The sequence below is a fragment of the Pyrenophora tritici-repentis genome, chromosome 1 (genome assembly GCF_003171515.1).
Source record: "Pyrenophora tritici-repentis strain M4 chromosome 1, whole genome shotgun sequence".
Classification (NCBI taxonomy): Eukaryota; Fungi; Ascomycota; class Dothideomycetes; order Pleosporales; family Pleosporaceae; genus Pyrenophora; species Pyrenophora tritici-repentis.
In genome coordinates, this window is record NC_089390.1 from 7,664,725 (window position 1) to 7,686,164 (window position 21,440).

Here is a 21,440-nt window from a genome sequence, read left to right on the forward strand (position 1 = left end):
GAAGAAAGCTTGGCACGACTTTTGCGTATTACCACGCTCTAGACAAGACGCGCGCACACACCACCATGAACAATTCACAGTTTCGAAGACTGTTGGTCGAGACACCAAAATCTCAGGACGATGGCAAGGGCAAGTCTCCTGCGGCAGGGATCCCGAGGGCGGTGCTGGGTGCGCGCAAGCACTCCAGCATACCAATGACGCCGTACGTATTATTCTTCCAGTATCCCGCAAGGCTGATACTAACAGACATACAGTCGTCAGGTAGGCAGAGGCTCAGTCCAGGCAGACTTTTCGCGACAACTCGCTGAACGCAACGCCAAAAACAACCCCCAGAAGAAGGCCAGAGCCTCGGCGCCAAAAGGGACGAAACTCGCCGCAGGCTATACCGACCGTACCAAGGAGCGCACTGATGACGAAAACAACGAGATAGCAAAACGTATCAAGAACCTCGAAGAGTCTATGAAGCTTGGTGAAATCGACCGTGAGACTTTCGAGAAGATGGTACAGGAGATTACAGGCGGTGATGTTGGCACTACGCATTTGGTCAAAGGACTGGACAGGAAGCTGCTTGAGAGAGTTAGAAGGGGTGAGGATGTTTTGGCTGAAAAGGACAAAAAGGAAGAGGAGAAGGAAGAAGAACAAGCAGAAGAAGTACCAGAAGTTGAGGATGCTTTCGACGAGCTGGCTGAGGCTGAGATTGGGCCCATCGCACGCGAAAAGGCAGAAAAAAAGGGTGAGAAGATGAGGACACCACCCCCGGTCGCTGGTGTGAAGCGGAGCCGTAATGACATCTTGAAGGAGCTCAAGAGGCAGCGGGAGGAAGCAGCCGCGGCGGCAGCAGCAGAGCACGAGAAGAGGTTCCCTACCCTAGGACCGGGTTTCCGCAAAATCAACCCCAATGGCGAGACACATCGTATCGAGACGGACGACAAGGGCCGCGAAGTCCTAATCATAACTGGTCCAGATGGCAGGGAGAAGAGGAAAGTCAAGAAGCAGAAGGTTGAAGAGCCCGTACCTGAAGTGCGTCACGACCTGGATGATGCAGCCAAGCCAATCAATATGCACAACTTGCCAGAGCCGAAGAAGGACGAGTCTGAAGATGATGACATATTTGCAGGAGTCGGATCAAATTATAATCCGCTTGCGAATCTCGCCGACTCAGACGACGACTCGGATGAGGAAGAAGCGAAGGCGGTATCCTCTGCGCCGAAGGTTGATGATGGAGAGCAGCCATCAGAAGGCGAGGTTTCGTCTTCGGAGTCAGGAGAGGATATCCCAGAGAAGGCCAAAGACACTGCGCCCGCTGTACCCGCTGTACCCGTCAAACGAGATTACTTCAAGTCTACCACTCTCAGTACCGATACCAAAGAGCCCTCCAACCTTTCCGCTGCCGACGCCACTGTTCGCGCCGCCCTCGCCAAGGTCCGCAACCTCGACGAGAACTCAACACTGCTACAAAACTTGGGATCTACAGATGCAGACGACCCCCAATCGAAAGAAGCACGGCTCAAAAAGCGCGCCCTCGAATTGGCGGCGTCAGATCGGGATATGGAAGATATGGATTTGGGCTTTGGTGCGTCACGATTCGACGATGCTGACGAGATGGAGAGAGAGGGTGAGAAGATCAAGTTTAGTCAGTGGAAGGGACTGGGAGCAGAAGGTGACGACGACGAAGGCGAAGATGGGAAAGGACCGAAGAAACAGCGGAAACGCGGGGGTAAGAAGAGAAAGGGGGATAAGAATAACGCGGAGGATGTTCTTAACGTGATGGAGAGGCAGAAGGAAAAGAAGGCAAAGCCACTTGGCTGATGACAAGATGCAATATTTATGCGTCTAGGGCTTCTGGTTTCCTATCACGAGCTAGGCTCAAGGCTTGGATGGGGTAACATAATCCCTCGCGCCCTCAGTACTAAACAATACCACCACCGAATTATCATTCAAGCCTAGCTTCGCCTTCTGCTCCTTGCACAACTTTTTCAACGCAGTCATCGTAGCCGCTCCACAAGGCCCATTCTTGATTCCCTGGCTATGCAAATATTGCAAGTCATTATGAACATCGATATCCGACACAGTGACACTGATATCCACTCCTTGTCTCAGAACCTCCCACGCTGTCGTCGAAGTAGTCCCACAATTCATGCCATTCATAATGGTATTTCCAGTTGAAATGGGTGTGACTCGCCCGGCTTCAAGACTCGCCTTCAGGCTCGCTGCTGTATCTGGCTCAACCGTGATGACGGTGGCAGATGGTGACTGGGCTTTATAATGCATAGTGACTGCCTGGGCCCACGAACCTACACCAACGGCTGCGATGGCATGGGTTGCTTTCTGTATACCCAATTCTTGTAGCTGTCTGTCTGTCTCAGTGAGCATGGTCATATAGCCTTCCACAACCCACTGTATGCTATCAGCCTCGACCCGTTTTCGAAAAAGGCGTACCACGTCACCTCTGGAATCTCTTCATACCCCTTCCACGACACATCCATGACTAGCATACCGCCCTTATCCGCCTCCTCTTTCGCCTTTGCAATCGAATAATCATAATCCCCATCCACCACCACGACCTTCGCCCCTTCACTTTCAATCTTCCTCTGCGTCGCCTCATCCATAAAGTCGGGCACAAAGATGACAGCTTTAATCTGCATATACTTCGCCATTCTCGCTACTGCTCTTCCCCAGTTCCCCTCGGTACATGTGACTAGTTCGATGCCGGCGTTCCGTGCCGCAGCACCCATTTCGTCCAGGGAAGTGGTCACGGGGAGGTTGCATTTTGAGGCTACGGCTTTGTGGATGGCCCATGATGCGCCTAGGATCTTAAAGGCTGGGAGGCCTAGGCGTGAGGATTCGTCCTTGAGGTATACATGGCTGATGTTGAGTTGTTGGGCTAGCTCTGGTAGGGGGGTTAGAGGGGTGACGGCGTAGTCGGGTAGAGTCTTGTGGAAAGCCTCGACGGCTGGGTTTGCGCAGGGATTTGTGTATTTCCATGATGCTGCTGAGGGGTTGTGGTACATGGTATATTTCTGCAGTGGGTATACTGAAGGAGAATGTCTGTGACGATACTGTGAATTGGTTTAAATGGGACTTGAAGAACGTTTAGACGGCAGATTCAATGAATAAAAGAAAGACGGTTGTAGGGCACCCGATTTGACTGTAGATCGCCCGTATTGTTATACCTGTCTCTCAGCTGTAGCTTGCCTCTCCCGACGGAAAGCGCTCAACGCGGTCAAGCTCAGCGTGGGGATGCGGGGACGGCTGCTCTGCCCAGGGTCGAAGACAGAGCCCCCGTCATCGAAAGAGATGAGATCTGACGTAAACGTCATCTTCTACATAGCTATACAGCGCGGTACGTATTCTATGAGGTATCGTCACTTTCGCGCTGGATGGGTTCGATGAGTTAGTCTTCACCATGGAGGGGTGATACGTCATCCTGAAACGGCTGCCTTGCGACGCGTCTTTTCCACTGCAGACCTCGGCCTTGCTCCAAAACGCCATACACCAGCAATGTCACCACAGAGATCGCAGTCGGCGCTGGGTAACATACCAAGAGTAGTAGTGCGACCAACATGGGATAATGTTGTAGCAGCGAGCTACCTCATCAAGGTATTGGGGGTTGTCTTGTTGGGCCCGCCTATAGTTGTGCTAACCATCGATCAGGGAATCGTCTTCTTCCTACTTCACCCGTTTCTACATCCTCTTCTGAAAGCACGACTGCTTCCTGCCTTCCTACTCAGCGTATTCGTATACTTTAACCTCTTCTTCTGGACATTATTACCGCAGGTTCTGTTCCTAAAGTTGTTTCATACGGTTGGGAGTGCGTGGGTGAACGCAGTATTTCTGGTTCTTGGAGAGGGAGCTGCAGTGGTAGCTCTGCTCTTTGAGTCTTTCCTTGTGGTGAGTTATGCGCTTATGGCACCAGGCGTCTGTTCGCACAGTGTATGACTTGCACAAAGTACATGTAGATGCTGACGCGACGCAGGATGAGTCCCAAGTTGACATATTTGACGCTGTTTTAATCTACAAAGGCTACGAAGACTTGGTCCGTCAATACCGACCCGTCACGGAGGATGCGCTGAATGATCCTGTCCGCCGGCTCGGAAAGCCCACACGCTCCTCGGTCTATGCACCATTCTCCTTCCGCCAGATCGCCGAGTTTGTCATGCTGCTACCGGTCAACTTCATACCATACGTTGGAGTGCCGGTATTCCTCTTGTTGACAGGCTACCGAGCAGGCCCGTTCCAACACTGGCGATATTTCCAACTGCTGGGTTATGATCGCAAACGTAGAAATGCCGCGATCAAGAGCAGGCGCTGGCAATACACTTGGTATGTTCCATCATGTGCTTCTATGGCAGGGGCTGACGTATACAGGTATGGCACAGTTTATCTGTTCCTGCAACTAGTGCCGCCATTTAGCATGTTCTTCCTGTTGACAGCACCAGCAAGCTCTGCACTGTGGGCGGCAGAGCTGGAGAGGGCGCGAAGAGAGCAGGAGGCAAACTTGGCCCAGGCGCCACAAGCACAGTACACGGATGAGCCAGAAGCGGTAGTGTGATGTGTGCTGGCCGTCTAGTGCAGTTGTTCCTGAGCCATAGTGATAGGATGGGAGCATAGTGCAATGTACATGTCTAGGACTATCCAAGTTCCTTAGAAAAAGCCAATAAACTAGTTAGCCTCGAGTGCTGAGGTCATTGAAACGCGACAGGCACGAACAATGGGTTGGCGGCTGTCGCCCCGGACTCTCTGTGGCCGGAACCTTTATCATGACAAGACTCGCTACAGTTGCTCCCGTTCAAATTTATATCTACGCTTTCATCATCTCTTCATTCTTTGCACTTGACAGATGCTGGCTGCATACTGCATGCACATGCACTGCAAGCGCAGAGGGAGCTAGAGACAGTTTCGCGTGGTGCTCGGTTGGGCGGATCCTGAGGCGCAGGTACGTAACAGGGAATGTGACACGCTAGGCGTAGGTGGTGGGCGCACGGGGCGTCTTAGGCAGTCGCATTGCGTCAATCGCCCGCCGCGCCTTCCCCAGCCGCCCCATAGATAGCTCCCCAGCCAGCTCAAGCTTAAGCTCCTTCTTCCAACACCCAACCCTCCATCTCACAAACACTCCCCACGCACACATCCATCCGTCCCATCTACCTATTTCCCATCTCCATCTTTCGTTTATATCTCATCTTCCGTCATCATGAAGACGGCGATGCTTCTCGCCGCAGCCGGCTCGGCGACTGCGGCTGTCTACAAGACACCACTTAAGAAGGTCTCACTGTCTGAGCAGCTGGTACGCCATAGTCGCAATCACATGAGCAAGAGTACGGTCTGACATTGAGCAGGAATTTGCCAACATCGAGACCCAAATGGCTGGCCTTAAGCAGAAGTACTCTCAGCAGCACATGGCCGGCTTCAAGCCCGAGTCTCACATGCAGGCTGCGTTCAAGGCGCCTTATATCGCCGACGGAACGCACCCTGTGCCCGTTACCAACTTTTTGAACGCCCAGTGTAAGTCGCAAAGGCTCTGCGCAAGGCGTAGTATCGTATGGCGCATGCTGACAGGCACCAGACTTCTCCGAAATCTCCCTCGGAACGCCTCCCCAGACCTTCAAGGTTATCCTCGACACGGGTAGCTCTAACCTCTGGGTTCCATCATCTTCTTGCAACTCGATCGCCTGCTACCTTCACACCAAGTACGACTCGTCATCTTCGTCAACGTACAAGAAGAACGGCACTGAGTTCGAGATCCGTTACGGATCTGGTTCGCTCAGCGGCTTCGTGTCCAACGATGTCTTCCAGATTGGCGACCTCAAGGTGAAGAACCAGGACTTCGCTGAGGCGACGTCTGAGCCAGGTCTCGCATTTGCCTTTGGCAGGTTCGACGGCATCATGGGTCTTGGCTACGACACTATCAGTGTCAAGGGCATAGTTCCTCCCTTCTACAACATGCTCGAGCAAGGTCTCTTGGACGAGCCTGTTTTCGCCTTCTACCTGGGCGACACCAACCAGCAGCAGGAGTCTGAGGCTACCTTTGGTGGCATCGACGAGAGCAAGTACACTGGCAAGATGATCAAGCTTCCTTTGAGGCGCAAGGCCTACTGGGAGGTTGAGCTTGATGCTCTGACCTTCGGCAAGGAGACCGCCGAGATGGACAACACCGGAATCATTCTGGACACCGGTACATCCCTGATTGCCCTTCCCTCGACTATCGCCGAGCTCCTGTAAGATCTATCCCATGCCAACACAAATACTCCTACTAACAATACATAGCAACAAGGAGATTGGTGCCAAGAAGAGCTTCAATGGCCAGTACACTGTCGAGTGCGACAAGCGCGACAGCCTGCCAGACCTTACTTTCACGCTTACCGGCCACAACTTCACCATCAGCGCCTACGACTACATTCTCGAGGTTCAGGGATCGTGCATCTCTGCATTGATGGGCATGGACTTCCCTGAACCCGTAGGACCTTTGGCCATTCTCGGTGATGCCTTCCTCAGGAAATGGTACTCTGTGTACGACCTTGGCAACTCTGCTGTCGGTCTCGCAAAGGCCAAGTAAGATGATTCGGGTTAAGCATGTCTCTGGCCTGTCAACTTGACACGTGTGACATGACGTTGCAAGCGTCGTTTTGCAATGGGCGGCGTTCGGCTCAAATTGTACCAAGGCGGTAATCACTTGGGTATTCTGATCACATAACTACTTCATAGCAGTCCGTATAATATCGAATGAGGGTTGAACATCATTTGTGCCATTTGTGCCGTGACGACTGTATATTTTCTCCTGATGATGTTTGCCACGGTCCCACTGCGCCTCAGTTCAGCACCGTGGTGTCTACGCGTCAACGAAACACAACACGCTAGGTGAATGACAAGCCGCGCCCTGACCGGAGGCTGACCCACACGTGCCCGCCGTTATCGATAGTCTGAGCCAATGACGTCTTCCGGCTGGCTGAAGCGGAGAGATAGGGGTGTGGGAGTTTTGATAGAAAGTAGGATAGATAACGGGAGTCAAAAGACGGGAATGCTGTATGCTCTCTGCCAATGATGGTGTCCTCTTAATCAGGTCGCCGTTGGTGCCTAGAAAGTGTGCGTAGGTAACCTTATCGTGTCACGCTAGGAGGTACCCTGCGCCAGTCTCGTGGCTGATGAGCGTGCATGGCTCACCGCGCAGACTGGCAAGTCATTCCTCCATCCTTCCAGTATGTGATGTATAACGAATCCGTCATCTGTCTCGCAGCGAGCGATAGCCTCCACAATAGTCGTATCAAGTAAACCGTCTGAACCGACGCCGACGTCTTTGATCCGCCGCGGTAAAGACGCCAATACTCCGCAAAACAACGTCGACGACCAATAGCTGTTGAGCACAAGCGCACGTCACATCGATCCAAAATGGCGTCCCAGGACAGAGGCAGGGACAAGATAAGCCGCAGGACAAGTAGAAAGATGAAGGAATCAAGAAGGGAATCGCGTGGCATGTCGCTGGATATGCCGGAACGCTTCAAGGACGGAGACGACGCACAGGAAGACGTAGCCGCGCCGAAGCGCAGCAACACTGTGTCGATGAACCAGTCTCTATTCTCCATGATTGCCCGCGCCGGCCAACAGTCACAAGTAGATTTGGCTACCATGCAAGAAGCGGACTCGGGCGAAAGTGATGACGAGGGTAAGCCAAAGACAGCCTTCCGCGGCCTGGAGGGTGCTGCCAGACTAAGTCGCCTGAGCTCTGCGAACAACTTCCAACCTCCGGCAGAGGACACAAATGAAGGGACGGTCGACAAACGCAAGCACAGACGTACGCTGTCGGAGAACAAGCTATTACGGTCGTTGCCCAAGTTGAAGTTATCCAATCGGAAAGAAGCGCGAGATGGTCAACGCAGCGATCAAATGTCCTCATCCCAATTTCTTCCGCCTAAGCCGCCATCGACCGAGTTACCGACCCCGCCGAGCGATCAATCGCCCAAGACCGACATCAAAGAGAAACCCACGACTGGCGAGGAGATCCGCTCCGAGAAAAGTAAAAGTTCTGGGCGTAAGAGCCGGCATGGAAGCTCCGCAGGTCTGGCGAAGAGCAAGACAACAGTCACGCTTGCGCAAAGAGTGCAACAGATCTTTGAGTTTGAGGAAGTCGAGGAAGTCATTTCTGAATATGCATGTTGGTTGCTTCAGAGTATCCTGCTACAAGGATACATGTACATCACCCAGAAGCACATATGTTTTTACGCATATATTCCTAAGAAACACGTAAGCAGATCCCGCCTGGTGAACACCACATTTTGCTAACTCAAGAAGCACGACGTCAGCAAAACTGGGTATTTGTCCAAGCGGGGTCGGTCAAAATTCAACAGATATTGGTTTGTCCTACGCGGAGACGTCCTTGCGTATTACACCAATCCAGCAGAGGTCTATTTCCCCAGAAACCGTATTAACCTTCAATATGCCGTATCTGCTGAAGTGATCGAAAGCACGAAGAAAGGAGAGGAGGAAACCAGCTTCGCCATTACTACCGACGAGAGAAGATATCTGTTCAAGGCCGACAGCGTGGCCAGTGCCAAAGAGTGGACCAAGTCGATACAAAAGGTCATCTTCCGCACCCACAACGAAGGCAATAGTGTGAAGATATCCCTTCCAATCCAGAATGTACTGGAGATAGAGGAGAGTTCCATACTGGATCTTGCAAACACCGTCAAAGTCCGTGTGATAGACAACGACGAGACGTTTGCCATCGATGAAGTATGTCCACTTCAATCATAGTAGCACTAGCTAACCGCAATAGTACTTTTTCTCCTTCTTTAACAAAGGCCAGGATGCTCTAAATGTTTTGCGCATCATGATCAACGACAACGAGCATCATCAGGGTGACCGTGAGGTGGCTACGCCGACGGGCCAGCGTAATTCGGTAGTGTCACCCACCCGCACTGGCGCAACACCACACATAAGTGAAAACGTTCGAGCCACTTTATCGCCACTACCCGCACCGCATACGAGAAGGTCAAGCACAAGTGAAGCCTCTACGCATGCCATCGCTGATGTGACTGGAAAAGGGCGGGATGTACGGCGTAGCATGGACGCTAGCCGTACCTTTCAACGCTCAAGCTACGAAGTGCGACGACCTAGCCATGAAGGACGACGAAGCTTTAGTGGTGGTACGCAGTATGCGCCGTCGAAGGCTCGTCCAGGGGACCGGTCCCCTCAATCACCGCGAGTGGCTGATTCAGAGTCTGCTACACTTTCGCTTGACCCAGGTACCGAATCATCGGCCGCCATTCAATCCATGGATGAGAGCAACGCTTCCGCGTCTCAAATACTGGACCGTTCCGATGTATTCCGTGCACCGAACCACCCACCCGCAATCAACAAGTTGGACCATCAAGGTCGACATTCACAGGAGACAACGAGATCAAGTCAGCTAAAATCTCCCAATTCGGGCAAGCGCGACAAGCAACCCCAAACCCCGACAGGTATACCTGATTTCGAAGACGATACCGATAACAGCCAAGCGCATCGATTATCTGGTTCCTCCTCCGCGCTACAGGATATTGCCTCCTATCCGCTTCAAAAGGCTTCGGGCCTAGCAGGATTCTTGAGGAACCGATCGAAGAAGATGGGTAATTTGCTAGCCACTGAGTCTATGGGTTATTATGAAAAGGTATCTGGTATGCTTGCAGGTGGACGAAAGCACTACAACACCGCAGAGGGCCTGGAGACTGGAGACCAAATCCATGGTTTCGAGGATGACGAAGATGCAGCGAAGGCTGCGGAGAATTTTCGCGATCATTTCGCCTTTCCAGAAAGCGAAGTACTACAATCGTCTTTCTTCGCATCTTTGCAGCGGGTCCTACCAAACTATGGCAAGATTTACATCAGCGGGAGGTATTTCTGCTTTCGCAGTCTGATGCCCACATCCAAGACCAAAATCATACTTCCGATGCGGGACATTGAGAACGTCAACAAGGAAAAGGGGTTTCGAATCGGCTACCATGGCCTCGCTATTGTTATCAAAGGTCACGAGGAGCTCTTTTTCGAGTTCTCAAAGGCAGAATACCGCGACGAGTGTGCAATCACTGTACTCCGTATTCTGGAGAACACCAAATACCTTGAAGACGAGGATTCGTCTTCTTCAGGAGTTGATAGCGAGGATGAGGCCGCCAAAGCAGAGCACGATCTGCTTCAACAGGCACGTGAGCTTACCGACACGGATAAGCACGTGAACGTATCGGAAATTGTGCGTGCAGCAGACAATGACCGGATTCCTCTTATATTCGACGACCCTCTTGCTTCGTTTGTGGATTTTAAGCCTTCAGAGCCACTGACGATCGTTTGCCTCACCATCGGATCCCGAGGTGATGTTCAGCCCTACATTGCGTTGTGCAAGGCTCTCCTGAAAGAGGGTCACAAGCCACGCATTGCGACACATGCCGAGTTCGAGCCTTGGGTTCGCAAACACGGCATTGACTTTGCGGTTGTTGATGGTAACCCGGCTGAGCTCATGAAGATTTGTATTGACCACGGTATGTTTACGTACGGCTTCATGAAGGAGGCCAACTCCAAGTTCCGCGGATGGCTCGACGACGTCTGTAGCTCCTCTTGGCGGGCGTGTCAAGGCGCAGACGTGCTCATTGAGAGCCCAAGCACTATGGCAGGAATCCACATTGCAGAGGCTCTGGAGATTCCATATTTCCGCGCTTTCACGATGCCCTGGACACGCACTCGGGCATACCCGCACGCCTTCTCCGTTCTGGAGACGAAAATGGGTGGTGGCTACAACAGCTTGACCTACATCACGTTCGATACCATTTTCTGGGCTGCCATTTCGGGTCAGATCAACAGGTGGCGTCGCCGAGAACTGGGACTTCAGGGTACAACCCAGCATAAAATGCAGGCTGCTCTCCGACCGTTTTTGTACAATTTCAGCCCCCACGTGGTACCTCCACCACTCGACTGGCCCGACTGGGTGCGTGTCACTGGATACTGGTTTCTAGACGAAAGTGACACATACGAACCGCCTGCAGAGTTGACTGCTTTCATTCAGAAAGCGCGCACCGATAAGAAGAAGCTGGTGTATGTTGGATTTGGCTCCATCGTGATCGACGATCCGGCTGCGCTCACCAAAACTGTTGTCGACTCAGTGTTAAAGGCAGATGTACGCTGTGTCTTATCTAAAGGATGGTCCGATCGCCTCGAGACCAAGGACGCTTCAAAACCCGAGGTTCCTCTTCCACCAGAAATTTTCCAAATCCAGGCCGCACCTCATGACTGGCTGTTCAAGCAAATGGATGCAGCCGTGCATCATGGTGGCTCGGGAACTACAGGAGCGAGCCTTCGAGCCGGTATCCCTACCGTTATCAAGCCCTTCTTTGGCGACCAGTTCTTCTTTGCTCAGCGCGTTGAAGACTTGGGTGTTGGCATGTGGATGAAGAAGGTCAACACAAGCGTGTTTAGCCGCGCGTTGTGGGAAGTAACGAGTAGCGAGCGTATGATTGTGAAGGCAAAAGTGTTGGGGCAGAAGATCCGCAAGGTAAGCCAATGTGGGAGTTTTGCGATAAAAGCAAATCAGCTAACATGTTCCAGGATAACGGAACACAAGTGGCGATTCAGACTATCTATCGCGAGCTTGATCGCGCCCGCACGCTTATCAAGAAGCACACGAAGCAGGATGACGACCAAACTGATGAGTTCGAAGAAGACTGGACGATGATTGAGGAAGGCGAGGAGATGGATGCAGCAGCGCATGGATTCGAGGTCCAGCAGCCACTGGCCGGGATCAATCAGGATGCATCTCGGACTGGCAGGGGATCTTTGGTGTTGGGAAACATGGTGTTGAGGGGTGCAGGCGCGCAGAAGCGTGCTTCGGAGCCGGCGCATGAAGAATGAGGTTTGTCACGTCATTCATGAGCATAGCTACAGGCGTTTGAATAGTTTGGGTTTAGACGTACGTAATGGGCTGCGTGTTAGAGCAGAGTGCACCTAAACGAGACCACGACGACTACGTATGCAGGGGCTTATTGGAGGGAGTAATTGGATTGTAATAGGATAGTTTGACGCAGAATGAGATTATGACTCTCTCACCGTCCCCTTTGCCTGTAGCCTGATGGATGTCCGCAGCATAGGCGGCGTCAAAGTCTTGGCGACATGCCTGTCTAGGCAGCAGGTAGTGAATGCAAAGTCGAATTGCTCTACGGTGAATTGAGAGTTCCCAGAATGCAATGAATTCGTGCTGGCTATGGTATGTTTGTAAAAAAACCTGAACTCGGACCATGGGCTGTGTTCTTTGTCCCGGCGGAGTGATGTTTGAGGTGTTGGCGGACGTGCTCGCAAGGCGGACGCTAAGTCTGTGGCTGCAAAGGTATAAAGATGCCCCTCGCTCGCTCCAAATATTTGGGGGAAACGTCGAGCCGCGACGCCATACGTCAATCCCTGTCGCAAGCACACCACCACAACTGCGCATTGTAAATTGCTATTTGCATTCTCCACCTCCACGACACCACCATTTTACAAGGCTCGCTGTTTATTTCTCGCCGCTTTCACGTACGTTGGTCGCGGTTGCCGGCGCCATAGCTCCCGCGCGCCGTACTGCTCGACTGTCGCGTCCGTCCCGAATGCGCCAACTAGAAACACAACGCGACCGCCATCACATCTACGCTGCCAGCCGCATGGGCTGCCAAAAGCCGGAATGAAGATCTTTTCGCCCCGGGATCTGAGTTATCCCATCACCGTCATTGACCTCTTGAAGAAGCGCGACGATGAGGTGCCGCGGTCGGAGAAGCTGTTCAACTACACGTATGAAACTCGCGTCACCGAGGGCGACAAATGGGGAGGCGAGAAGACGATTATGAAGAAGTTTAGGCAGACGTTTGATGCGAGCACCGAGGGCAAGATTCTACGCTGGTTCATCAAGCCCGGTGCCGTCATCGAGCGGTCGGGTATCCCACTGCTCGAGATCGAAGAGCCATGCACGCACGAGACACAGTTTGGCGGCCTCTGCGTCGACTGCGGCAGAGACATGACGCAGGTCGACTACCTGACCAAGGAGCGCGACGTGGACCGCGCCACTGTCAACATGGCCCACGACAATACGGCCCTGCTCGTCAGCCATAAAGAAGCAGTGGCTGCCGAAGAGGATGCCAAGAAGCGACTGTTGAGCGCGAGAAAGCTCACGCTGATTGTCGACTTGGACCAGACCGTCATCCACACCACGTGTGAGCGGACCATTGCGGAGTGGCAGGCCGACCCCGAGAACCCGAATCACGATGCGGTAAAGGATGTACAGGGCTTTCAGTTAGCCGATGACAATGTTTCAAACGTCGCTGCCAACTGGTACTATGTAAAGATGCGCCCGGGTCTGAAGGACTTCTTTGACAGAGTCTCCAAGCTGTACGAAATGCACGTTTACACCATGGCTACCCGAGCCTATGCACAAGCAGTCGCCAAGATCATCGACCCCGAGCGCAAGTACTTTGGCGACCGCATTCTTAGCCGCGACGAAAATTACACAGACAAGCTGAAGAGTCTGACAAGGCTCTTCTACCAGAACACGGCCATGTGTGTCATTATCGACGACAGAGCCGACGTCTGGCAGTACAGCCCGCACCTCGTTCGCGTGCCTGTCTTCAATTTTTTCCCGGGCGCGGGAGACATCAACGCAAGTTTCCTACCCAAGCAGCAGGAGCTGGTCTCGTTTGCCAAAGATAAAGCGCCTCTGGCGCCAAAGAAGACGCAGCCGGATGAAGAACCCACTATTAGTGTCTCCGTTGCAGGCAAACCTGCCGAACCAGCTCCAGCCCCAATACCACCCGATGCTACCAATGGCGACCTGCAACAGCTCATCTCGTTGGCAGCGACAGAAGATCTCGAGGAGCAGGCCAAAGAGCAGGAGAAGCTCATCATCGCACAACAAACCGAGCGGCCTCTATTGCAACAGCAACTCATACAAGACAAGGAAGATGAGCAGGCAAAAGACCCCGAGAGCCCTGTTCAGGTTGAAAACGGCGACGCACAGCAAGCAGAACAGCCCAAGGTCCGGCACAGCATCCTCAACGACGACGACAAGGGGCTGGAGATTATTGAGCGAAATCTGCTTCGCGTACATCGTACATTCTACGATGAATACAGGAAAGCCAAAAAAGTGCCTGCTGGCGGTCGCATCGCCGAACTCAAAGGTGAAAAGAGTCCCAAGAAACGGTCCATGGACGAGTTCATTCCTGACGTCGCTGAAATCATGCCACGTATCAAGGAAGAGGTGCTCGACGGCGCCGTGGTGGTTTTCTCGGGCATCATCCCGCTTGGTGTAGACGTTTTATCGTGAGTCCCCCCCACCGGGCTCCTCAAGCACAGCTAACAATCTCCAGATCGGACTTTGCACTTTGGATCTCGAGTTTCGGCGCAGAAGTCAACACGAATGTTACCCGACGAACCACTCACGTCATCGCGAACCCCGACCGAAAGACGACCAAAGTCAAGAGGGCAGCCCGATACCCTAATATAAAAATTGTAAATCCCGAATGGATGTTTCAATGCTGCACTCGATGGGAGCACGTGGATGAGACACCATATATAATCGAAACAGACCCCAATGATCGTGGTGGATCGCCGGGCCCTGACCTGGAAGACGAGAGTGTCAATGGCACAGGCGATGAAGAGACGGAGGTGCCGCACTCTCCGATAGTTGAAATGTCCGAGGAGGTATGGGCTGCGGTGGATGATGAGCTAGCCGAGTTTATGGACGAGTCAGATACAGACGCCGGTAGTGAGTCTGACACTGATAGTGTCCGTTCAGAAAACAGCACCGTGTCAGAAACGAAGCAGACATTGACCAAGCGGAAGCGCACAGATTCAACAGAGGTCAGCGAGGCGGAGGAGAGTGATAGCAGCGTCAACAGCACATCACGGCTACAGCGGCGGAAGAAGCGCACAATGGAGAGGGTGACATCACTCACCAATGTTGTCACTGCGGAGAAGTCATCTGGCCTCCCTAGTCCAGAGACTACCGGGCCGGAAGAGGAGCAGGGAGAGGATGAGGAGAAGGCGCCCGAAGCAAATGGTGTTGCGCCCGACCTACAAGAAGAGGACGATGAGGCGCTTGAGGCAGAGCTGTTGGCGGGCTTTGACGACAGCGATGAAGAGGAGTAGTACTCTTTTTACGCATTTCCAACCGAAAGTGACTTATGAGAACTTTGTATAACGCATCGTCTCACCTGCATAGCGAGGTGTTTGGAATTTGGGGCGTTTGACATGTTGGGCATTTTGTCTTTGGGATACCTTATTTATTCAGGGCTCCAGTTTGTAGAGCCCCAACAACGAGCAGCGGCTTTCGCTCGTGCAAATGACATGTCTGATAACGTTTTTATCTTGATATCTTACTTTGCTTACGTATCCGTGTTGGTGTTCCCTGACAGACACGAGAGCGATTCTTTGTCGTTTTGCGCAACTGTAAGCGGCCCCGCTTGTCCAATCGCAGCTAGCCAGCACATGGACGCCAAGCTTACCCCGGGTTATCAGCTGCCGCGGGTCCTTTTGGCGTGTGGACCCTTGTTCAACTTGCGCAGAGCTGTGGGTCGTTGGTGGGACAAGTGAGGCTGCGCGTCAGGTTGCGCTCGCTGCCTTGTGCTGCTCTTCAGCTGTCACTTCTACAATACACTCCCCACTTTTACCGGTCAGCGACAATCGAGGCCGCAATCATCAAAAGTACGCTTGGCCGCTAGGCATCAATCGAAACCCTTTGCCATATCACGCACTGGCGACTATATCGTTACGACGCATACCTCTCCGCGCAACCAAGAGTCATACGTGGAGAATACGCAATGGCACCCAAGCTGGCTTTTATGGATTTGTCCGTCGACTTGAAGACACTCATTATTCAACATGTAAGTCTATCGTGTAGTATTAGGATGTGCACGCAAGGCTGGAGGGAGAAATGATGCGAGTATTGTTCCGAGTGGAACACTACGCTGACAGGGTCCGGTACAGATCAATCGGCCGACAGACCTCAAGAACGTCTGCCTCACCTGTAAACAACTGCACGAGATCGCCGTCCGCCCGCTCTACTATGAGGTCACCCTCGATGTCGGCTCCGCAAGCGATACGCGCCTCGCAGCCTTCCTCAACCCCAATAACATCGGCCTAAAGCATGTCCGCAAGCTTGACCTCTACCTCGCAGACGTCTTGGACAAGTGCAACCAGCAGCAGCAGGCCAACTTTGCCATACGTATGATCTTGGAACTGCTGCCAGAAAACCAGCTAGAGAAGTTCTCGTGGCATCCTTGGTCGCCCTTCTCTGGCGACAACCTGGTTCTGCTATACCGGAAGCAGAAGCGCATGCGGTGGCTGGAGAGCATCTCACTCGATCGCAATGTCCTCGAGGATCTACAGAAGCTGCCGAACATTGACAAGTGCTTTGAAAATGTGCGCAAGATAGGACTATATCCGGATTCGCGAGAAGTACTTGACTTTTGTCATTTCCTGCTCAAGAATACGGCCGGTCGCAAGCTGGAGAAGATCACACTGCATGCCAGCTTCGATGAGCTGGACCCGTCGATTTCGATGCGTGAGCTGAATGATACGGTCAACGAGCCGGGGCTTATCACATCGACCATGTTCAGCCACATGCAGCCTTTTGCAAAGTGCACGCCCATTGCACTGAAGGAGGTTACACTACAGAAGCTTCACCTACGATATGCGTCAGAGACATACTGCAAGCTGATCGACTTTCAGTCCATCAAGAGCATTCGCATCTTTGGATGTTCTGGCGCTGACGCTCTGTTTGCAGAGCTCAGCAAGAGCACAAGGCTGCCGGACAAGCTTGAGACGTTGGAAGTCAAGCACGACGATAACGCTGAGAACGACGGTCTAGGCGCGATTGACGGCTTCCTGTGCCTAGTCTCTGGCATCAAGACACTGACATTGGACATAACCTACGTCAAAGCTCTGCCAGCCGCTGCTGGTATAGTGCGTCATGGGAAGACGTTGGAGAGCCTCAATGTGCACGCTAGTACGGGTCCCGATAGCTGTGACCCGGAGCTCGTGTACGACTATGCATCCTTTGCCCAAATCTGCAAAGAGTGCACACAGCTAGAGCAGATCTCGGTGGCGTTCCCTGGCGTAAGCGTGGTTCGAAGCAAGAACGACAGCTTTGTCAACTTTGAGAACTGCCTTGGTGATCTTCGTGAACTGGCGACTCTAAATATTACGACTTGGCCTACAAACAGCCCTTCGTCGACCAAACTTCCGCGCAAAATCTATGAGCACCTCCTTGCGGGACTGGCACAGCAGGGCTTTGAACGCAGCTCTACGCATGCAAAGGAGCAGAAGCGGTCGTCGAAACTGGGTATCATCGCATTTGGCTCATCGGATAAGGTCTACGACCGCGAGGATAGTCAGAACCAAATCAGTAAGTACAGTTTAGAGATATAATATGCCCTTGCTAACATATACGTGCGCAGTATTTGTCAAGGGCCGCCAAATTGACCCACTTGGGAACGAGACGTCGACTGCAGTGCAGATTGGGTGGTGTTTACGCAAGTTTGTGGATGCTGGTTCCAAGTCTGATATTTTGGATTTTTCTCTTACACGTAGCTCGCGGCCACCCACACGCAGCTCTCCTGACAGCGATGACAGTGATTGACAGACACGAATTGTGGAGAGTATGGACTGGGGTCATACTGTGGTCAGCCAGTGGTAGCGAAGACGATAGCAAGATGTAATGATGATAATGTGTCAATATGTTAGATATGTATCTGAATCGCGCAATGCAGCAATGCTAATCAGGCGGACCAGTGCTGCTCTGGTACGTAACTAACCGGGCCGGAAGATCCCGCTTGCGATCGGACCGCGACCCTCGGATGCAAGTGAGACGTCTAGTTATCTAGTTTCCCAGGACGTGTTTGGCTGTGATTGCAGATCGGACAAAGTGCTCTCTGGACCTTGTGAGCAGTGTTCCAAGGTTTTACTTCTCCCGAAGCTAACGCGACGTCCGAACCAGCTCCTGCCTTGGTCGCGGGAAATCGTCGGCACTCCCACCATGACGCCGTCGCCGCATGCGTCGCAGTATCCAGCGCCGCCAGACGGTCAGGACCCGCATTATACGCCCTTGTACCCCAGTACGCAGGTTCTTGATGGCCAGCCGCCACGCGTAGCTTATCCACAAGAGGCTGGCTTCCCGAAGCTCGACAATATCAACGAAGTGTTGCAGGCCCAGCAGGCCCTCCAGGCGAACCATGCCTTGAGCGCGCCGCAGCAGAGCAAGCCGAATCGCCTGCGCAAGGCCTGTGACTCCTGCAGCATACGCAAAGTCAAGGCAGGCAGCCTTTCCCCACGGCGCCGAGAGTCAGCTACATGGTTTTACTAACAAAGTCTACAGTGCGACGAGTCGGGCCCGCCATGTCGAGCCTGCGTAGCCCTCGAGATCCCATGTACCTTTGAGCGTCCGAGCCGGCGACGCGGTCCACCCAATCGACATGCTGAAGCCATCAAGAAGCGGCGGATTGGTGGCGGTGACTTTGACTCTGGGGGATCCACGCCCCAGTCACCCACCAATGCCGCCCATGCCCTGGCCCAGCTGCAGTCGTCGCATGCCAGCCAACCCCAGCTGTCCGCCGAGGAGATATGCGCGCTGCCGACGTTGAATGCCCTCATCGACGACTTCTTCAGCTACATCCATCCGCTGTGTCCCTTTCCGCATGAGCCCTCGTTCCGCCAGGCATGGGCCCGGCGCGAGGACCTGACGAATCCCTCCTTCCTCGCCCTGTTGGCCTCGATGCTGGCCGTCCTCGTTGCCTCCTTCCCTCGTACACCTCGCCTACACCTTACTTCGCAGACGCGGCGCGAGTACCCCAACCACCTTTCGTTGGTCGACAAGTGTCGTCATGTGTGCGCGCGGGCGCGCGGGCCCGGCTACCTCGACCGACCGACGCTCAACGTCTACGATGCATGTACGAGCTATTTCCTGGGCTTGGCAGGTGCCTACATCTTCAAGTGGCGGCAGTTGCGACTGTACTTTGCAGAGTGTCTGACCATCATACGCGCCTTGGGTCTGCACAAACCGGAGAGCCAGGGCTTAGCTCAGGGTGGCACGCCGGCTGCCTGGGGTGCTAATAGGCCCAACCAGGACGGCCCAGTAGAGCCCAAGGTTGACTACATCACCGAGGAAATTGCGCGGCGTGTATTTTGGACTGTGTTCGTTGGCGCAAGGTAAGCATCCGCCCTCCTCCAGCATCGGCATTGGCTGACCTTGATCTAGGACCATCCAACAGCTGGGCGCTTCTTATGGCGAGCTAGTAATCGCTCCTGCAACACCTACTGAACCGCTACCTCCCTTGCCCCGGGAAGTGGATGATGTACACATCTTTCCCAACGAGATTCAGCCGCAACAAGAGGGCGTAGTCTCTATGATGACCGGTTTCAACATCAACGTGCGCATCTACTTGTCCTACTCGTCGCTAGCTACGGCAGAGATGGCCTTTGGCATTGACGAAATCTTCGACTGGGAGAGACAACAGCGAATCTTCGAGCAGAGCTTGCAGCGCTGTAGGCAGATCTTGGTGAGCCTACCAGAGGTGCTGAAGGTACAACCGAAGACTGGCCGAGACTTTGAGCAGCAGAAGCCTTATTATCCGCCTATGCCTGAGTATTCTGATATGCGAAGTCCCGCAACAAACAACCCAAGCACGTCAGAAGCCCGTGATTCGCGTCGATACGAAATCCAGAAAGCAAATATATATGCTAGTCACCTGGCAACACGCTCGCATTTGGTCGAGAAATACTTTCTTCAGTCGGAAAAGTATCACAGGACAAACAACACTACCAACGTCCTAGCTGCAGGAATTGACAGGTTTGTACCGGCCACAATCGTCGATGCTGAAGCTTTGGAAAAAGCCATGGCCGAGGAGCGAGAACAAGTGGTCAAGGACCTTCTCGTGGTGCTGGGCAGCATCGACATGGTGAATATGGAGCCGAATGGAGACTCATTTGTAAGTCTAAAAGTTTACTTGCACGATCCTGAACTCCGATATGCAGCTACCAAATACTCCGTCTCATCTACATCATTCGACTTGTTCGACCCCAGCGCCATCAGCCCAATCGCAAGCTTACGGTTCATTCCGATACAGACTCAAAAAATCCGACAAATCGCCAGTACACTGCTTGAAGTACCCAAGGAAAGGAGAGGCAGTGTTGCGCTCAAGCATCAAGACTACCTGTACAAGTTTTTGGACATTCTGAGTAAGTTGGAAAGGGTGAGCCCCGAGGCTAGCGATCCCAACAACGGCGCGCTTGATGAGGAGAGTGAGTTACGTTTGTGGGCGGATTTGAGGGATCACCAGTTGAGGTTTCAGGAGCAGGGAGGCGTTTACGGATTTTCATGAGACTTGTTTGATAAGCACCAATGCCCTTTGGAGTAAAAGCTACATCGCAAACGTAGGGCTTTTGCCTGTTGTGTCCCAAGAAAAAGAGTTGGCGTCAAGATCATTCATATAGAGACGAGTTAATGGTAACATGTTGCGGCTGTCCTTGGACAGTCAGAATGCAAAAAGAGTATTTATACAATGTCTTCTTTCTATGCCATGGCCTCATGAGTGTGCCCATCCCATCCCTATGCAATGCACAATCCCATCTTGCGCCCGCCCTATGGCACAACCACCACACCCAAGCTACCCGCCTGCCCCACCACACTCCTCGCAATCCCCTCCAAACTCAGCCCACTCAACCTCGTCTCACTATGCTTGATCTTGGCAATCTCATACACATGTTTCAAGCTCACCGTGCCCACAGTCCCTTTTATCGCATTCCCCACCGTCGGACTACTCGTCGACGTTTTGCCCTTTTGCCCATCATGATTGTTCATCGGTCCGGGCACATTGCCCGCACCTCGTATCTTGTTCTTTGTAGGCAATACACCCGCGGCGCTGAGGAGGAGTGTAGCTGTTGGTGGTGTGCGTAGCTGGAAGTGGAAGGAGCGGTCTGGGCGCACTGTTATGCGCGCAGGTATGGGCGTGCCGGCGATGTATTGAGCTGTCCGTGCATTGAACTCCTGGGGTGGGGGGTCAGGAACAATTGGGGTCTGGTGGCGGTTGGTGGTGGTTTACTTACTTTGCAAAAATCCATGCTTTTTACTCCTTTGCTACCGAGGGCTGGGCCGACGGGCGGCGAGGGTGAGGCTTGGCCTGCGCCGACTATGAGTTTGACGATTTGGTCTTTTGATATTGCTTTTCGCGCCATGGTTTATGGGTGGGGTGGGTTTTGGGGGTTTTGGGGTGGGTGGATTGGGGAATTTGCGGAGATGGGCTCGGAGGTGTCGGTCACAGGGTTTTTCGCTGGGTTGTGAGAATTTTGATGTGCACTCGAAGGCTTTTGAATGATTCAAACGATACTTGGATCAAGCCTGGATTGGACTTTTGCAATTATAGTTCACTGATTTGCTGCAGCGACGTTGTGATGCCTGTCCTTGCACGTGACTG

General features: G+C 53.0%; 10 protein-coding genes across 10 annotated transcripts; 8 read left to right on the forward strand and 2 right to left on the reverse strand.

Annotated features, from left to right (window-relative positions):
• Positions 1 to 1,059: 1,059 nt before the first annotated feature.
• On the forward strand, positions 1,060 to 1,809 carry PtrM4_029500 (uncharacterized protein; the record flags this gene model as incomplete). The annotated part of the gene is made up of 1 exon (XM_001941857.2): positions 1,060 to 1,809. One exon carries the CDS (start codon positions 1,060 to 1,062, stop codon positions 1,807 to 1,809), a length of 750 nt encoding a protein of 249 aa, XP_001941892.2.
• Positions 1,810 to 1,866: 57 nt separating this feature from the next.
• On the reverse strand, positions 1,867 to 3,011 carry PtrM4_029510 (IlvA, Threonine dehydratase; the record flags this gene model as incomplete). Its single annotated transcript, XM_066103873.1, has 2 exons — positions 1,867 to 2,397; positions 2,448 to 3,011. The coding sequence occupies 2 exons, from the start codon at positions 3,009 to 3,011 to the stop codon at positions 1,867 to 1,869; spliced, it is 1,095 nt and encodes a 364-aa protein (XP_065966075.1).
• Positions 3,012 to 3,501: 490 nt separating this feature from the next.
• PtrM4_029520 (EI24 domain containing protein) lies at positions 3,502 to 4,552 on the forward strand (the record flags this gene model as incomplete). The annotated part of the gene is made up of 4 exons (XM_001941859.1): positions 3,502 to 3,600; positions 3,655 to 3,891; positions 3,977 to 4,323; positions 4,369 to 4,552. The coding sequence occupies 4 exons, from the start codon at positions 3,502 to 3,504 to the stop codon at positions 4,550 to 4,552; spliced, it is 867 nt and encodes a 288-aa protein (XP_001941894.1).
• Positions 4,553 to 5,191: 639 nt separating this feature from the next.
• PtrM4_029530 (vacuolar protease A precursor) lies at positions 5,192 to 6,553 on the forward strand (the record flags this gene model as incomplete). The annotated part of the gene is made up of 4 exons (XM_001941860.2): positions 5,192 to 5,284; positions 5,337 to 5,502; positions 5,564 to 6,215; positions 6,265 to 6,553. The coding sequence occupies 4 exons, from the start codon at positions 5,192 to 5,194 to the stop codon at positions 6,551 to 6,553; spliced, it is 1,200 nt and encodes a 399-aa protein (XP_001941895.1).
• Positions 6,554 to 7,383: 830 nt separating this feature from the next.
• PtrM4_029540 (Glycosyl transferase, related to UDP-glucuronosyltransferase) lies at positions 7,384 to 11,865 on the forward strand (the record flags this gene model as incomplete). The annotated part of the gene is made up of 4 exons (XM_001941861.2): positions 7,384 to 8,235; positions 8,284 to 8,724; positions 8,768 to 11,509; positions 11,563 to 11,865. The coding sequence occupies 4 exons, from the start codon at positions 7,384 to 7,386 to the stop codon at positions 11,863 to 11,865; spliced, it is 4,338 nt and encodes a 1,445-aa protein (XP_001941896.1).
• A 799-nt stretch (positions 11,866 to 12,664) lies between these two features.
• On the forward strand, positions 12,665 to 15,120 carry PtrM4_029550 (FCP1, TFIIF-interacting CTD phosphatase, including NLI-interacting factor; the record flags this gene model as incomplete). The annotated part of the gene is made up of 2 exons (XM_066103874.1): positions 12,665 to 14,292; positions 14,340 to 15,120. 2 exons carry the CDS (start codon positions 12,665 to 12,667, stop codon positions 15,118 to 15,120), a joined length of 2,409 nt encoding a protein of 802 aa, XP_065966076.1.
• A 671-nt stretch (positions 15,121 to 15,791) lies between these two features.
• Positions 15,792 to 17,611, forward strand: PtrM4_029560 (uncharacterized protein; the record flags this gene model as incomplete). Its single annotated transcript, XM_066103875.1, has 3 exons — positions 15,792 to 15,854; positions 15,958 to 17,377; positions 17,430 to 17,611. The coding sequence occupies 3 exons, from the start codon at positions 15,792 to 15,794 to the stop codon at positions 17,609 to 17,611; spliced, it is 1,665 nt and encodes a 554-aa protein (XP_065966077.1).
• Positions 17,612 to 18,007: 396 nt separating this feature from the next.
• PtrM4_029570 (uncharacterized protein) lies at positions 18,008 to 18,334 on the forward strand (the record flags this gene model as incomplete). The annotated part of the gene is made up of 1 exon (XM_066103876.1): positions 18,008 to 18,334. One exon carries the CDS (start codon positions 18,008 to 18,010, stop codon positions 18,332 to 18,334), a length of 327 nt encoding a protein of 108 aa, XP_065966078.1.
• Positions 18,335 to 18,742: 408 nt separating this feature from the next.
• On the forward strand, positions 18,743 to 20,348 carry PtrM4_029580 (uncharacterized protein; the record flags this gene model as incomplete). Its single annotated transcript, XM_001941864.2, has 2 exons — positions 18,743 to 19,176; positions 19,226 to 20,348. The coding sequence occupies 2 exons, from the start codon at positions 18,743 to 18,745 to the stop codon at positions 20,346 to 20,348; spliced, it is 1,557 nt and encodes a 518-aa protein (XP_001941899.2).
• A 260-nt stretch (positions 20,349 to 20,608) lies between these two features.
• PtrM4_029590 (RplK, Ribosomal protein L11) lies at positions 20,609 to 21,201 on the reverse strand (the record flags this gene model as incomplete). Its single annotated transcript, XM_066103877.1, has 2 exons — positions 20,609 to 21,013; positions 21,073 to 21,201. 2 exons carry the CDS (start codon positions 21,199 to 21,201, stop codon positions 20,609 to 20,611), a joined length of 534 nt encoding a protein of 177 aa, XP_065966079.1.
• Between the last annotated feature and the right edge of the window lie 239 nt (positions 21,202 to 21,440).